Genomic DNA, 17,269 nt, shown 5'->3' with positions numbered 1-17,269 from the left:
TAATGTAAGGAGAGGAGAGATAGCTAGTTCAGTAAATGTAAATATTTTAGTAAATTAAATATATATAAAATATAAATTAAATAATGTGAAACTATAATCTGAATCTAAACTATTTCAAACACTGTAGCCCTGCAACAAACCATGGACTGGTTATATACTCTTTATGTTGCTTGCTGGTTATGGGCTTTGTAATTAATTTAGCCTAATTAAAAGGCTAAACCAGCATCTTTCTAGTCTGTTCTTGGAGAAACAAATACCAGTCAACAAAATATCCTTCAGCCTGATCCCTGCTTGCTGAAAAAAATAATATTGTGAAAATTTTCCATTTAATGTGTTTGCTCTGACTTCCTGAGAACTCAGGGTCTTCTCAAATAAACAGTACTAGACATACAAATGCTGTTTGATACGTGACAGATCAGCACCTTATGTTAAAAGAGGTGAAATTTCCCACTGGCATTTTACAGCTCAGGTGATTAGCTTTGCTTAGAGTGCAGGAAAAGTCTACGCTAATCTGTCTGCCCGTATACTAAATGCTGGTTGAGAATCAGTAGATAATTAAGCCCCTAAAAACTATCTACACACCGCATATACCAGTGTAAAAAGAGGTAGCAAGAAGCAGCAGCAGCTGTAATTTATGGTTTGCAGCTGCGATAGGAGCTGTGATAGCTCAGGTCAGATGCAAGAGCCATGCAGCCTTCTAAGCTACTGGAGCAGCAAGCTTTAGGCAACAGACCAGGCAAATACTGGAAAATAATAATTAAATGTCTCAGCTGATAATTGCACATATTAGTAATTAGTAAGAATAATTAACTATACTTACTAATAAAAGACAGATGAAATGAGTTTATAGATTACTACCTGGGCTGTATTCAAAGGTGTTAGAAAATAGGCCTAAACACATTTTAAGGAGTCACTTCCATTGTTACTGAGTGAGATTGCAGATGTTGGGGAGAATTAATCAAACATGGTGATGGGTGGGATATGAAAGCTCATTTCACGTGTCTGCTATTTTTTCTTATCAAAACTACTTTTTATTTTTCTGGCCTCAGTTGGTTATAGTAATTTTATTTGCAGGAAGCATATGTATCAGCAAAAACTCTTGATGACATTAAATAATATAGAAACTACAGAAATCACAGCACTCCAGAAGTGTGCAGGGGAGCATTGCACACCCTGGATAAAAAGCTGGAGTGCTTGGACTTAGGAGTTCCTGATTTCTGTCTGTATTTTTAAACAGCCCTTCATAGTTTTGAGCAAATAATTTCCCCTTCTCTTTCACTTCCGTTGATAAAATGGTATAATAATATTTAAGCACAATATTTCATAAAGGCGTTGTGCAGACTCATTAATAAATCCATTTGCAGGTCTTTGGTTACCTTCAGTATACCAAAATGTCTCTACTGAGTTTTCTGACTGCACTTATTAATTTCCCAGTGCTACTCAACTTCTAGATTATAAAATGATACTTCCTGGCATAACTTGTGATACAACTAAAACTATCACCCTGAAAGTCAGTTCAACACTTATCCACTACTCCTTAGAAAAAGCTATGGAGTACACAGATTCTCTTTTCTTCAGTTATTATAATGATTTATTTGATCTCTAGCTCTAATACCCACTAAAGGTTTCTCTGTAAGAATTGACTTCTTAGATCAATAAATTGCGATACTGATCTCCAGAGAAGTCAGTGCCTGCCAGCTATCATTGCAGTGTTTACCCTTGTTGAAAAGCAGTAGTAGCAAATTAAATCAGCTGCTGTCAGTGGGTGATAGACAGTGGCTGGTCCATATTTTATGGTACAATTAACAAGGGTTGATACATAGGCCTCTTCCTAGAGAAGTTCAGATTAAAGACAAGGGCTTATAGCGAGAAACCCCCTATTTTATTAGGTGAGGTGAACTTGTTTTCATTTAAAGAACAGTTGCTAAGGACTGGAAGATGAGTTGTTTCCAAAGGAGCATGGTTTTAATAATGTGCATTTATATATACTTGATATTCTGTATTGCTGGAAAAGCACTGACTACATTATCTAATCTGCGATAAGACAGTTATGGTAGTCTGTAGTTTTATGAAGCATTCTGTTTTGAGGCAGGTGTATACAAGTGGAAGAAAACAAAACCAACCACCAAACCAAGCCTGTAACTACTTTAAAACACTTCCAGAAAGAGCTGCTTTCTCTTTCATGTAGCTTACATGGTAGTAATCTGTCCTCAAGCAGTATCCTGATCCTGGATCTCCAAACAAGATGCAGAAATGAAAAAAGGTTGTTCTGTTAGACTTATTTTCTGCCTTTGCCTCATTATCAAGAAATTTCCTGATATTTAATCACATTTTTAATATTGCTTTCCAAGAATGAATTATTGGCATGGCCTAGCCGTGACTTCATGGTACCTGTTGAGTTGCACAGTGAGGATGTTGTAATATTTAGACTGATCAGTTCTAGAAATTAGAAGAAAACTTGAGCACTGATCATTGTAATCACAGAACAATTATTGGCAAAATTCTAATAATATTTTTATATTTTTAATATTTTTATATTGCTTTTAATATTTTTAATATTGCTTTCCAAGAATGAATTATTGGCATGGCCTAGCCGTGACTTCATGGTACCTGTTGAGTTGCACAGTGAGGATGTTGTAATATTTAGACTGATCAGTTCTAGAAATTAGAAGAAAACTTGAGCACTGATCATTGTAATCACAGAACAATTATTGGCAAAATTCTAATAATATCCACCTGCTGGATTTTAGCAGCCTGCCCCAAATCAAAAACTGGAATAAAAACACTGAAAGAAAAGCTCACAGGGTTGTTTTTGACATGGACAAGGTATGTTTTCTAAAACTAGAATTTCTTGGTATTGAGACATTTTAAAAATAGAATTTAAATGATTAAAGCTTTGCAAATTCTCTGCCCTCCAGAACACTCGGAGATTTCCAGTGACACAGGGAAAAGTTTCAAAACCCTGGTGTGGTATCACTGTGCATCAAAAATACATTTTAAAATGTTACAGTTGCACAGCAAAGTACCACAAAATTAGGAGATGTCCTAATTTACCTAATTTTGCCTAATATGTATAATTATGGTACAAATGATGTTTAACATCTACTACAACTTACAAGGTATGATTGTAGCCTAATGGTATAGCATCTTCTGGTTAATTTATAACTACAATCTATCAACTTTAAGCCAGACTTAAAGTGAGTGGCTGCTTTTATGAGAACAGAATTGGTTTACACAACATTAAATAAAAAGTCCTCACTGGGTGAATTCCTTAGAGTGGTAGATTTTTTGTATGTATGGGGAGCTTTAGACTACAAAGTGTGATTATGACAAGTACCCCATGGACAGTAATTTAGATGGGAAGTGGGATGTTGTTTGTTAATATGTCCCTTCAGGAGGACAAGCTGACAACATCTCTCAAAGCAGTGATTAGTTCGGATGGTTTATTATTTTTTTAGTAGCTTGAGAAACAACCCTTTTGGTACTGTCTCACTCAATTCTCCACTATAATAAACTGTGTTAGCACCACTGGATTTAATTAATTTACACTGACAGAGAAGCTGCTCTGTGTTCCTTAGAGAGGAAAATTACTGAAGTTGTTGGAGGGGCCACTGAAGGTACCTATATGTGGACAGCTGTAGGCAAACACAGGCTTTTCTGCCAATGCTCCTGTCTGGCCAGACTCAAACCATTTGCAGTCCAGAAGCTATATAGTAATTATTACCCATTAGTAGGTGTCCCTATTAATAGACCCCACCTCTCAGCAGCCTTTCTAGTTCAGGCACGGTGCCACATCAGTATGGCATCCAGACCTGGGCTGGCTCTTGTCCAGTCATCAGAGAAGAGCAGATGTTTTTTCTGAGGCCATTGTGTTGATGTGCCCTGAGATGTTTTATCAAAGCACCTTTGGCATCCTCGGGGCTGTTCAACCTGTCTTAGATTCCAGCTATCACTGGAGGACTTGCAGCTTGTGTAGCGTACACGTACCAATCTGCTTTGCAGGTTTTCATAGGGAGGCTGTTCCAATGCTTAAAGGATTGGACTGCCTTCCTGGGCACTTCTAATTGCAAATTAGGGTGCTTGATTTGGTTTGGAAAGCAGATACTTGTCCCTGTCCCCTGTCCCTGTCCCACCCCCACCCCCCTTAGTGTTTTCCTATTCTGTTGTAAATTGAAAGATTAATTGTCCTCAGCTGAACTGTTGGCTTTTGAGGCAGAACATTCTCACAGAGGAGGTCTGCAGTTTTGTCTGCACTTTGAATTTAATCTAAAAGAGCTATGTTTCATTTCCTTTTAGTAAATATTATCAGCCAGTTTCCTTGAAGATTGAGTTCAGGAGTCTGTGTTACAATGTGTAATGCTTCTGAACACTAGAGCAATGGATTCAACAAAGATACTGGCTTTCTGACATGTTATAATCTCCCTTATTCCTCAGTAACTTCTCTCTTTCTCTTAGGATGGGGTCATGGTGATTATTTCCTTTCTCCTTTACTTGCATCCCTTTTAGTTAGCAAGTAACTTTTGTCTTTTCAGGTATGGTATAACTGATATGTATCTAATTAAATTCATTGGTTTTCTCAGTAGGCATAAACTTAGAAGTCTGTATCCTCTATTTCAGATCTGAAATAGGGATTTCATACCCAAAATTTGGTCTCAGTTTTCATCCTGCACCATTTGGGTGTATAAAATGTGGTATCTCTGCACAAAAATTTTATGATGAATGAACTGTCAGAACTTCATGGGTGGAGTAGTATTCTTCACTTGCAGAACTTGGGTTTATTAAAGAGGTCATAATAGATTCATAGTGATGTGAAACCAGATATCTGATTAGATAATTGCATAAGTTGAATTCATTAAATCGTTCTGCATTGCAAATGCAAAGTGTGAAAAGGAAATTAACTGTTAGCTCATACAGACTTGTGTTTTTGTATCTTCCATTACATCTTTTCTGCTTTATTGTTGTTAATAGTGGATTTTTTCATTTTAATACTTAAGGACTTATTTCCCAAGAAGTATCATATATTCTAGTTTTCTCCAGAATAATGTTAGTGTTTATGTTTTTAAATCCAGATGGTGTTTTTTTTATTATCATCATTCAAATTATTCAGAGTTTCCACACTGCTTTTGATATCTGTTACATCTTTAAATATAATGACCATGCTAACCAGCAGATTACTGAAATATTACCTAAAAAAGAGTGGGGTTGTAGATCAATCTTTCAAAAGCATTTTAACTGAATGGGTCCATTGAAGTATACTGACTTCTTTTCTTTCTTAACTTTGCTGCTCAGTGTTTCTTTTCATATATTTGTGCTTGTTTGTAAGATGTATTGACTCATTTGAAAGTGATCTTTACTTAAACTTTGATCCAAATACTCTTCTGCCATATATTGCTTTCCTGTTAATTTTGCCTTCTAACTTTACTATTGAGCCACCCTAATGATAATGACAATAGTGACAATGGTGATGCTACTAATAACAATATATATATATTATTATATATATATGTATAACTAACAACAATAAATGTATATTGTAGCTTGTTCTATATGAGCAAATTTTTGTTTTCTGGGTTATCCTCTTATGTTACTCTTTTGCAGACACTGTATTTGCATATTTGTATGTGTTTGGGACTTTGAATGGGGAGTTAGTTTAAAATAAAGAAAATGCAATGCACTTACCCATTAGTGAAATACTTTTATTAATTAAAGGTATATACAGTACAGATTGCAGTTGCTTTGTCAGTCTAGTTCTGTTGGAATTTCAGTGTTGGTTTTGAGCTCTTTTTTTTTTTTTTTTTCTCTCCTCTGTTAAATGATGTCCATAGAACTTGATTGGAAATGCAAACTCCTCTGTGCTTTTCTTTCAGAGTACAGACATGAGTCCAGCTAGTAGCACCACCTCACTCCCTGTCAGCCCTCTTCCTGAGGAGCCGTTATTTTTCAAGGTATAGTTAATTAATTTCATAATAAATGTGTATGAGTTTTGGCTTATCATGCTATCTGGTGGAGTATGAAGTGCTATTATCACTGCTTCCTTTTCTTTAAATTACTGTGATATCAGCAGTTGTTCTTATATATATACCATGCAGTTTTCAAGAAACACCTAGAATAAAATGTTTTTGGTTTTGAGAGGATTATTTTTCTAGCAGACTAGAGCTGTAAACCATTGTTTGCGAGACTGTTTTTCTGATCCGTCTCATCTGCTGGTGATACATTTTGATATCCTGTATATGTGTGTATGTCATTTTTCATCAACATACTTCTCTTTATATTGCATTTCAAGTACGTTTTCATGAAACAATGATTAGTTACTGCAGAGATAGAGATGTTAAAAATATGTCAAAATACAGTTTTGGTGTAAGTCACAAGCTTTAGTTAATGTTAATGATGTTAATATTAATAATAAATGATGGAATGATGTCCGCAACTTTGTAAGGTTTAAGCTGTAAGGAACAAGTGGTTCTATGTCATTTTTTCACCTGACTTCCTGGTATCCAGCTCTGGGACACGGAATGGCCTTGGGCAGAGCCTGACTCTTGGAAGAGGGCTCCTGAGGCCACCCAAGTATTCAGAGCAGTGCTGTGGCCACAAGCAAAGTGGTCACCTTGCCAGTTGTTTGTTGAGATAAGGGAGAGTGAACCTGGGTTTTCAGCACCATTGTTTCAAACGTGTGTCATAATATGGACAAAGTTACGCTGACAGGAACATCCCTTTTAAAATTTCCCCTTTCCCCAGGAAGTTTCTGCCTACTGTATGAAAACAATTAGTAGCTTGAGTTGTGTTTTCAGTTGCTTTGTGATAATGCTGAATTAAAGTGAGGAAGTAGAATTAATGAGGTTTGGTGATGTAAAGTTTGCATCTCTCCTACACATGCCTTTAGCAGAGGAAATGCCAGCCTTCTTCAGACCTGGCCAATCTCTTTTTTTTTTTTTTCCCCATATTTTGTATATCTGTGCAAGACTTGTACCCTACAGTTCACAATCAGCTAGCTAGCCAGCTGATTCCTGTTGCTAGAATAGTTAAGGACTATGCTTGCTCAGTGGTTTAATCAGTGGAGGTACAGATGGGATACCTGTGGTCGGCTGTTCACTGATTCTCATTCCTCTTTTGGGGTTAAATGTTTTCAAGACCCCTACCTCTTAATCAGATTTGGCTGACATTGAACAATCTTGTGCCAGGATACTGGAGCACACACATCTTTTTTCCTTGGAATACCACATTAAATGCACATTGAAGTCTACTCAACATTATAAAGCAGATTCAGTAGTTACTGTTTCTTCCTGTGCCTGGGAAACCACTAAGACAGATATAAAGAAATGGGCTGGTCAGCTTAGATAAAAGCATAAGAGGTAAGAAAATCTAACTTGAAATATTTACAATAAACTCTCATGCTTAAATTCTCAGCTGAGGTAAGCAAATAGTGCTCTGCATCAGGAGAACTCTGACAAATACACTGTAGTGCCTTTATTTTTAAAGGTAACAGTGCTTGTGTAGGTCAAAATGGGTTGGAAATTACTTCTTTGGAGTGGAATAGTTGCTCTAATAAGAAAAATGAAGGCATTTCTTCATATTAAAAGTATCTTTCCTTTATACTTTATAGTAGAAAATGGTACAAGAGACCGGGGGGGGGGGGGGGAAGGCAGAAAGCATTATTTAATCTTTCATTTTCAGTCAATTTTCAAAATGGGAAACATTTTCTTTTGGAATTCAAGTAAAATGGAGTTGGACCAGGAATAAGTCAAATACATCTCACAGCCAATGTCCTTAAGTAGAAATAAAAGTAATATAAAATGCAACTGTTTCTGTTATTTCTCCCTGACTTACTCCAAGAGAGAGCAATATTGTTCCAGTAGTAATGTGAATGACTGGTTTTACAAGCCGTAACCCTCTGCACATACTGTCAGTCTATAATAATGGCTTTTGATGATGGGATGATGCATTTCCCTTAGCAACATAATAATAACCTTTCCCACCTCCTTGCTGTAGAAATAAAGATTGAAAAAGAAATTCCATTCTGTGGTTCTGAAAACACAGGTGTAACGAAGCAGGGCAGTATAAACGCTGCATCTCTTTGGGATAGTTGAAGATCTCTAGCTAATGAGCTTTTATTTTAGACTGTGAGATGAAACCAAGCCCCTGTTCTCAATCGTTCCTGGTTTTATACCAAGAAAGAGAACTGCCCTTTCTTGGATTTTTTCAATTAATCTTAAAAAGTAAGTCTGTATTTCTGCATAAAGAATATAAATCCTGTCATCATACACTTATGACATCTAAATTCACCAAAGCAGATCCCTCTGATTTTTAATCCCACAGGATATGTGCTCTATAAATATGAAGGAGAACCTAAGCTTGTTGAAAAATATTTTAAGATTTTGAATGTAAGGAAAGTTGAAAGCAAGATTCCATGGGAATGCTTGCATGTTGCATCTCAGCTCTGGTAACACTGAACTCTGCTACTATTTTGCAGTATATCACACATGCTGTGATGTGCAGCACTGCCAGAAAGATCCAAATATGTGAAACCATACTCAGGAATAATTTGGAGGAAAGCCTTTTCCAGTACAGCAAGAGATACTCTACTCGGGTCCATTGTATACCATTATTTTAAAGAAATCATTGTTGTATTTATGTTGAGACACTACTTTTAAAGAAGTCTCAGTGATACCTAGCAAAAGGAATATAAAACAATTGAGTAATAAATAAGGGTAGCCAAATTCCAGTGCTATTTAATCCTAAAAGCAACCCTGAAAAAATAAAAACATAAATGTATCATTAATGCCATTCAGTAACCTTCACTCATAACTGTTGTAAATAGTGAAATAGCCATGGAATTTGGTTTTGCTCAAGGAAGGAGAAACTTTGCACAGTAGCCAGAATTGCAACTAATTTTTCACGTGGCTTTGGGTTTCCTTCACCCTATGGAGTCAGCAACACACACACGCTTGAAGCAGTCTTCCCTAGCCATGCTCTTTGAACTTAGAAAATTATCCTCTTCAGACATGTATGCAGACAGTGCACTTTTGAAAAGCTTTTCTAAACCAATTTTTGACAAAATACTTATAGTTATTTCTTTTTATTGGGGGTTATTTTTAAGTCAAATTCCAGCTTTCAATCCTCTGTTGTTTTCTGTGGTTAAAGCTATTTAAAAAAGCAAGCTCTTTTCCCATATTATGTGAAAAGTTTATTTCTTCTTTCACAAAAGAACATCATCTTTGTTGGTGGTTTTGCACTTAAACTTTTCTGTAGGGAGGCTCTTCCTTTGAACAGATGTTTATCCTTCTGTCCCTGTGTGATATGTCTTGAAGAATTAGAGCCTTACCTTGTGGAAAAAAGTTATGGCACAGTTGAAAAAATTTCAGAATTAAGAATTTGAAATACAGCAGAGCAGAATGGTATTTGTCGTGCAACCTTAACTCAAGTGTTATTCTATGTTATAATAGCAAAACTGACTTTTAATTATGACTATATCTGTGCTGATAGACTGTAATTAAAAATAATCTTGCCTTTCATTTAGAAGATCAGTGAAGGAGGGGATATTTCTGAAAGGTCAACTTACCAAGCAATGTCTCATCTATTTTTTAGAACCTGTTCCTTTCTCCTACTCATTATACTGTGCTTGATTATAATATTATTTTATTATTTTAAAAATTATACTAAAATATAGTAAAAGCCACTTAATAAGGGATCTGTGACAGCCATTTAGTACATAAGATATCTAATAATCTAATATTACATGATTATACATATTCTGTTATAATGAGCATCAGTCTCACTGGTTATTAGCCACAACCAAGTTGTAAATAGTAGCCACATTAGTAATTTATTATAGCAATGTTTGATTACATTTTAATGCTATGATTAATCTCAGTTATGCTTTACTAGCTGACATTAAACATCAAAAAAAATCCTTACATTCTTTCTTTTGTTCTTTGAGGGAGCTGAGAATTTCCTTCAGCATTTATTAAATTACCGTGTTCTGTCTTGTGTAATTAATACTCTTCATGCTAGTTCCCTGAGTGAGAAATGGCAGTGCCAGCACAAGAGGCAAAAACTAACAGTCCTTTAGCAGTGTTACCACTGCTATAGGTCTAATAAGGTATAGTTCTATGCTAAATTAGGTCTATACTAATAGTTCTACCACTCGTCCTGCAGCTCTACAGGCTCTGTAAATGCAGATCTTTACAGTCACTAAGGGGCATGACTCTGGAAGCTCATGACATTTGTGCTTACAACTTCAACATGAGATAAATTTTCCATCTGGTCAATAGTATTATTTTGACTGCAGATGTTTGGAATAATCAATATGGCAGTTGCAGTACTAATCACTGGTTAGCAAAAGTGAGTTATCTTTGAGAGTGTGACTTTTCATGTCTAGCTGAGGAGTGAGGTCTTGTCCTAACTGAGCAACAATGACAACAACTTGGGCCTGTATTTCAAAAAGCTTCTTATGCTAGTTGACACACAGCCAACCTATTTACCCTCTCTTCCTTAAATGTACTATTTCCAATATTTTAAGTATTTGCTGGCACTTCTTGGATTAAGACCATTTTGATATATTGTTTCTTTTTGTTTTCAAAACAGACTTTAAAATAATCACATAGGCATTATGACCCATGGGCAGATACAAGTTAGGGTTCAGTGATCCTCTTTCATGAGCTGGAGGCCTCATTAGCTCTTGTCCCTCTCATTCTACCCTCCACCTGAATTTCTGCTTCCACAGAGCAGCATGTAAGCTCTGAAGCCTCTGCGTTTTTTTGTTTGTTACTGAAATATTTTTGGTATTTGTACTAAAGTGAATAGCATTATGGAAGTATGACTCACTCAACCCCACCTCTCCTAATCTGCCGCCCCAGTCTCCAGCAAATTTTAAACCAGTCTGTCATCATTCTTCAGTGGTTTAATTGATTCCTCCCACTCTTTACTTTTATATCCTGTATCAGTATTCACTCTTTCTATGACTTCTTATGTTTTACTGGTGTAGCACAGACTTCCAAAAGTTTCATCATCACAGCGGCTTTCTGCCTTTGATGAAAGCCTTCAATTTTATTATTTCTGAGAAGACTTATACATCTGATTTGTTTCATACTCTCCATCATTGTACTATACGAGATCTACAAAAGCACTGAAATTATTCTGTAGGTAGGAGTGAGAAGCAGGTATTATGGGTCCTGTTGCAAGAAGTATCTGTGCATCTATTCACTCTCTTTTCCCTTTTCTCAGTAGCTTTGTACAGTTTTCCTGAGGAAGAAGGCTCTGCCAGCAAGTCTCTCTGAGTAGAGCCACATCACCTGTTTCATGAGGAATATTTCTATCAGCTCATCCAGTGGGGAGGGGATGTGGCTGTGAAATTCTTCTCCTAAACTTTGACTGATACAAAGTGGAATGACAAAGAATAACATCATCAAAATAGAGCTTAATGGAAGGGGGGGGGGGGGGAAGCTTGTCTATGTATATACTTGTCCATTTACCCCTGACCTAATAATTTGTTTCAGGTCTTAGTTTATCCTGGCCTGTAAATTGAGTCTGGGAAACAAGTTATCTCACTCCCAACATGCTCTGTGTCTGCCATTGATTCTGACTTCTTGGTCTTGTTGAAAATGCACTACCTTTGTGGGCAGATTTGAACGTGTCTTTATGTACCTTGTGTGCATCCACTGAAAAAGCTGTCCTGTACACTGTGGAACCAGAAATGTCTACCTTTTCCTACAGGTTTTTAAAGGAGGACATACAAAAGACAATGGAGCTACTGTATAATCTAAAAATAATGTTATACAATTTTAGGAATACTGTATGTGAGTTAATCATTCACGTTATGTTACAGGGAACTATGCCTGTATTGCTTGTTTTCTTTCTGCCTATAAGCTTTGAGCTGAAATTCAGGCAGAGCTGCCTGCCTTTCCCAGATTTTGTGAACATGCGTTTTCCTTTCTTTTGTTATGTTTTCCTTAATTTATTGAAACTTTCTGCATAAAGTGAGGGTTATTTCAATATTTCAAAATTGAAAGCCATTGGCTTAGGCAAAATTGATGCTTTTAATGCTATAAATTCAGTTATTTTCTCAGTGAGCCACATACAGAAAAATTATTAATATCTGTCTTACTAAAATCTCCAAAAGCAACCAGAAGCAGAGATGATCCTTCAACCAAAGGTATGCAGAACGATTATCATTTTTTTTTCCAGTTAACAGGGTTTCCAGCATAACTTAAAAATTAATATAATCAGTACTACAAGGCTAAGTATTAGGTTCCTTCGCTCAGGCAGACATGCGCTCACACAGTGAATTCTGATACATACCTAGATTGTAAGTTTTTCCTGCTGAGTACTCAATATCTAAGATTAAAAAAAATCATAAAACTTGTAGCATTACAGGTTGCTGAAAACATGTTATCACTAAGACTATGAAAAAGTATTTCCTTTAAGGTCTGTGGGAGGATCCTGACATCCCCAGTAAGAGCACTTAAAGTTCTTCGTCCTAATCATCTTAATGCAGACGGTAAATCCTCCTGATTCCCCCTTGGCTAGGGACCAATAGGCTTAACTAAATGTGGGGGAGGACTTTGGCATTTGGAAAATACGATGAGCATTCTTTTAGTGAGCAGAGTTATTCCAAGGGGTTTGGAGTGAAATTCTGTTTAAGTCAATGGTACCGTGCCCATTGACCACAGTGGCATATGCCTTCAGGTCATGAATGGCATGGATTCTGTCAGAGGCATCGATTACTTTAGAAGTGAAAATATAAATCTGTGCTGACCATTTTAACCCCATCAGTCATTTCAGAGTTGAAAATGTAAATCTGTATTGACCATTCTAACAGGTGTATTTTTTGTGGTTGTATTGTTGTGAGATAAGATTGGAGTGTTTTCATGAATTTCATTCAATATAATTAAAATGTAGAACTGTTTGCAATGCAAGAAGTTATTTAATAATAATGGTCCAGTTTCCAGTATGTGTTAGAACAATAGATGTTTTCTTAGAATAAAAGAACTGGGGACTTGCAAATGTTTCCTCCATCTCAGATGAGTATTCTCACAGTAGCAGGTCGTCTCTTTCTTGCCAGTGACTGCATTTTTCATCTAGAAAATCTCTGAAAGGCACTTGCATAGAAACTTCACATGTTTTTGAAAAGTTTCAGCTTTGTCAAACAGAACTTTTCAAATGGAAAACATCCCTTTAAAAGTTTGACTCTTCTGTTAAAATGTGCAAAAAAACTTTCTCGTACGTATATAGACATAGACTATATATGTCTAAATAGTAATGTTAATGACCCAGCCACATGTTTTCAAACATAATCCTTACTGTAGGAAATACAGGGTTGGCATTTTGAAATTCTTATCAAGTTGGATGTCTCAGAAGTACAGCACTAAAAATAACTGACTGATTTTGGTAATGCTCTCCTAGAGTTTAAAGAGACAGATATTTTGGTTAACAATTTAGACAGCTTTTAAGGAGAGGGGGATATATTCTGTTAATTTTAATCACCTGAAATTAAAGGCAGGATTTAATTGCTGAAACACAGACACCTTGTGCCACTTAAGAAACCCAGTTGTATCTTGCCTTTTCTCCAGCTGCCTTTCTAGTAGAGCAAAGTACTGAGAGGTGACAAATGCTGCTTTACTGTAGTTTGTTTTTTGTTGTATTTCTAGGGTGTTGGGTTTTTTTCTGTTGAGTTTGTCTTTCCGTCATGCTGTGTGTCTCTGTAAGTTATAACCTCCCTTCAAACCATGTATTTATACTGGGCTGTTTAAATTTGCTGAGAAAATTGGCTTGTCTGGGAGGCTGTGATACAACTGCACTAGGTGACTTACAGTGTTTGGTTGGGACTTCCTAAATGCTGTTCTTCCCACCAACCCATGCATGGCTGCATAACATTAAATCTAGTTCTATGTGGAAAAAAATATTTTCCCTGTATTTAAATATTAGAACTATAACACGGTTATAGTATTATTAAGGTAAGTCCTTTCTGAAAGGTGTGATATACTCTTGATTTTTAAGCCTTATCATGTACATTCCGCTTACTCTCTGCCCTCTTCCTTGCTTCCAGCACAGTTCAGTACACGGTTGATTGGTAATGAAATGTATTGGTGTGTTTAAGGTGACCTTTTGATGTGTCATCATTTGCTCAAGAATCATCAAGTTGTCTTTTGCTTTTTTACACCGTTTTTTACAAAATAGGACAAGTAAAAGGACATCTTTGTTGAAACTTTCTGAAGTGTGGCTGAATGATCTGGTTCTTAATAGCGGTCCAGGAAAGTTGTGTCTCACCACATGTGTAAAATAAGAAATCTATTTATTCAGACTTCCTCCTTTATCAGTGATTAATAACAGTCCTAAAAGATACTGGAGATGGAGAAAACTAAATGTGTCAGTTTTATCTCTTATTAAAATGTTAAAGCCCTAGTCTCTAGGCTGTGGGTATGTTGCATTGTTTTCATGGGGAACACGTATAGGAAAATACCGTTCCTACTTCAAGTACCTTATAGATAACTGTGACAATTAAAAAAAAAACAACAAACAAACCAAAACAAAACCCACTGTAGTTTTTAGATAATAAAAATTTGTAAACACTTTTATAAAAACAGATGTAGAAATGATTAATTTACAAATTGCTGTTTAGAAAAAAAAAAGTAAAAGGAAAGAAAGAGCGCTGCCTTCATGGTTGAAAGAGTAGATGAGCGGGAAGTAAAAAGGCCCATAAACAGACTTAGTCACTTGATTCTGACCAGGTGAATAATGAACAAAATATTCTGCAGATAGTCTGACAAATTCAGAGGGAATACATGAAATGAGGAAGAAACTTATTTTTCTTTTCTCTTTGATTTGATAACTTCAAGCAAAGATAAATGCTATAGATGAGAAGAAATAACAGTTTTGGTTTGGATGATGTTTTATGGTGTTTGAAGCATTCACAGTTATGAGGAGAAGAGCTGTACGCTGTTATGGGTAACCTTGTGATAGGTTTTGGTGGTTCAAACGGGACTTCTGAAAAATTAAATCAAAGCTAATGAGGTCATAGTGGAAAGCAGTTCTCCTAAAGTACATGACAGATTGTGGACATGTCTGGTTCTCAGATCTGTATCTGTAAAACTTGATGTTTGTCTGCTGTCATAAAAGGCAGCTTTCCTCTGGGATAAAATGTTCATTTTGCTTCATAGGATCTGGCTTTGTAGTTAATTGTCAAGAATTTTTCATCTTGGTATGAGCAGAGAACAACATTTATGTTCAAATAATTGTAGGTTTTGGTAGGATTAAGATTAGCAAAGGCATTGCAGATCAGGGTATATGAACAATGAATGGGTACGTATCCTTAAGTACAGAACTGAAGATTTGAAAAGGGGTAGGAGAAATCCTTTTCCATTGATGCTGAGTCCTTGAGTTCCTAGATAGCAGATAAAAATATTCATCACTGAGAGCAGCATGGTTGCTCATTGTTAGGAATAGGGAATGACAGGGACCTCCTGCCAGTTCTTTATTCTTGTAGTATTTACTCTCAGCAGTATTGTATAGTCCCAACTGTAATTTAATTAAAGTCACCTTAGCGCTGGCTTTTCATCCCCGAACGGTTCTGTTTCTCTGCTGTCTGATTAGCTTCATTGCTTGAAATCAACTTTACCATTTGCTGCAACTGCTATATTTCTGGATGTGGTCAGTAACCAAGAAAGGAATGAACAGGCGTGATTGATTTTATCTTTTCCCCCCTCACGTGGCAGGATCCTTCCAAAACACAGTGAAGTTCCGTATTTATGTGAAAGGGAGAAGCACATAATGCTTTGTGTGACTGTACAGAGCAAATCTTTGGTTTTGGTGCTTTAACAAGATGCTTAAATAGCCAGTTTATTTCAATAAACTGGTAGAAATGAAGTTCAGCGTAAAAAAAAAATATGTTTATCTAAAACTGAACAAAGGGAAGATTGGATCTGAGGAATAAAAAGTTGTTTTCAAGGCCAATTAAATATCAATAAAATATGAAGTTTTTACTAGCAACTTCAAACAAATACTTGCTAAAGTTTTTCTGTTTGTTTCACTAAAATACCTGGAGCCTCACCTCTTTCACAGATACGTCTGCATCAAATTCCAAATCCTTAGGAAACATGCACTAACTGAAAATCTGCAGGGTATAATTATGTGTCTTGTAAAAATTACATGGAATTAAAACATGAAAAAAAGATAAATGGGAAGACAACTGGTGACCATGAACGTTTATAATAAAGTAGTTAATTTGGCAGGCCAGTGTTAAAGAATTTAGGAGTTTCACACACACACAAGTTAACTATTTTTTTAGTGCTATGAGAGAAAAAATTTAAAGACATTAAATATTTTTTTGTGCTGGCATTGCAGCTGTGAAGTAGGATGAATATAGGGTACTGTTTGAGAGAGGAACTAGGAATATAATGTTGACTTACTATTTTTTCTGAGTGATTGTTTGGATTGTATAGGTCAGGTTTTTTCGATTAAACTTTCAGTCTCTTTAGCCATAAAATAAGTGTTCCTGGATTTGCAAGCTGAACAGGCCAGCATCTTTCTGCAAGTAGTTCTTGCTGTGTGTTTGCTCCTCTGTCCATAATGTGCTGCATAAGCACTGAGCAGCACTAAGAGAAGGGATTTTGTGGAAAGTTTGTCAAACCCGACCACTTGAACACTAGTTGTCATATCAATACAGAATAAAATTTGGATGAGAAACAGTTTTTCTATTCCATGGAAGTGTCAGACATTTCAGGACATTCTCATGTTCTGCACAGGTATAAAATAAGATCATGTGCAGTGTCACTCGGACATCCCTAGTTATAAGCAGCAAAGCCTTTAGGTGTGATAGTAAGGTATTTGTCATAATTAGAAGTGACCAAAATGGTACTTGTGGCTCTGAATATCTTAATTATTTTGCTTTATGCTCTGCTATATTCTTGAAAATGCTCCTTCAATTGCAAGTTCATTGCCATGCTTATAAACATTTTAAAATAATAATAAAGACAGGCCTTAAAGTTATTAATCCTTTAAGCCATTTGTTTCAGTCTCCTCTTTTGAATACCTTTATCCTCTCTCCCTCTACAACCACAGAATGGTTGATTCCAGTACTTTTCATCTGATTTCCATAATTGTTGCCAGTGATGCGTGAGGATGAATTCAAATTTGTTAGCAAAATGATAATTCCTTATGATGACAAGAAAAACCCCACAGAATTATTCTGTCCATAAATTAAACCAATGTTATTATTTGGTTTAATCTATTTTATAAAGCGGTATGCACCTTTTAGAAAGGGGTCCTTGGAGTAAAT

At 36.0% G+C, this 17,269-nt stretch overlaps 1 protein-coding gene across 9 annotated transcripts in view; it reads left to right on the top strand.

Moving 5' to 3' along the window:
• The window catches only part of CCSER1 (coiled-coil serine rich protein 1), a 722,600-nt gene that overhangs the window by 331,487 nt on the left and 373,844 nt on the right, over positions 1-17,269 (top strand). For all 9 annotated transcript variants that reach the window (XM_080369418.1, XM_080369420.1, XM_080369422.1 and 6 more), the window contains exon 7: positions 5,868-5,945. In XM_080369418.1, the coding sequence (XP_080225544.1) occupies positions 5,868-5,945 (78 nt within the window). The remainder of the gene's footprint in view (positions 1-5,867; positions 5,946-17,269) is intronic.

This window comes from Falco punctatus, assembly GCF_963210335.1.
Source record: "Falco punctatus genome assembly, chromosome: 1".
Taxonomy (NCBI): domain Eukaryota; kingdom Metazoa; phylum Chordata; class Aves; order Falconiformes; family Falconidae; genus Falco; species Falco punctatus.
This window is presented reverse-complemented; position numbering and strand designations above follow the sequence as displayed.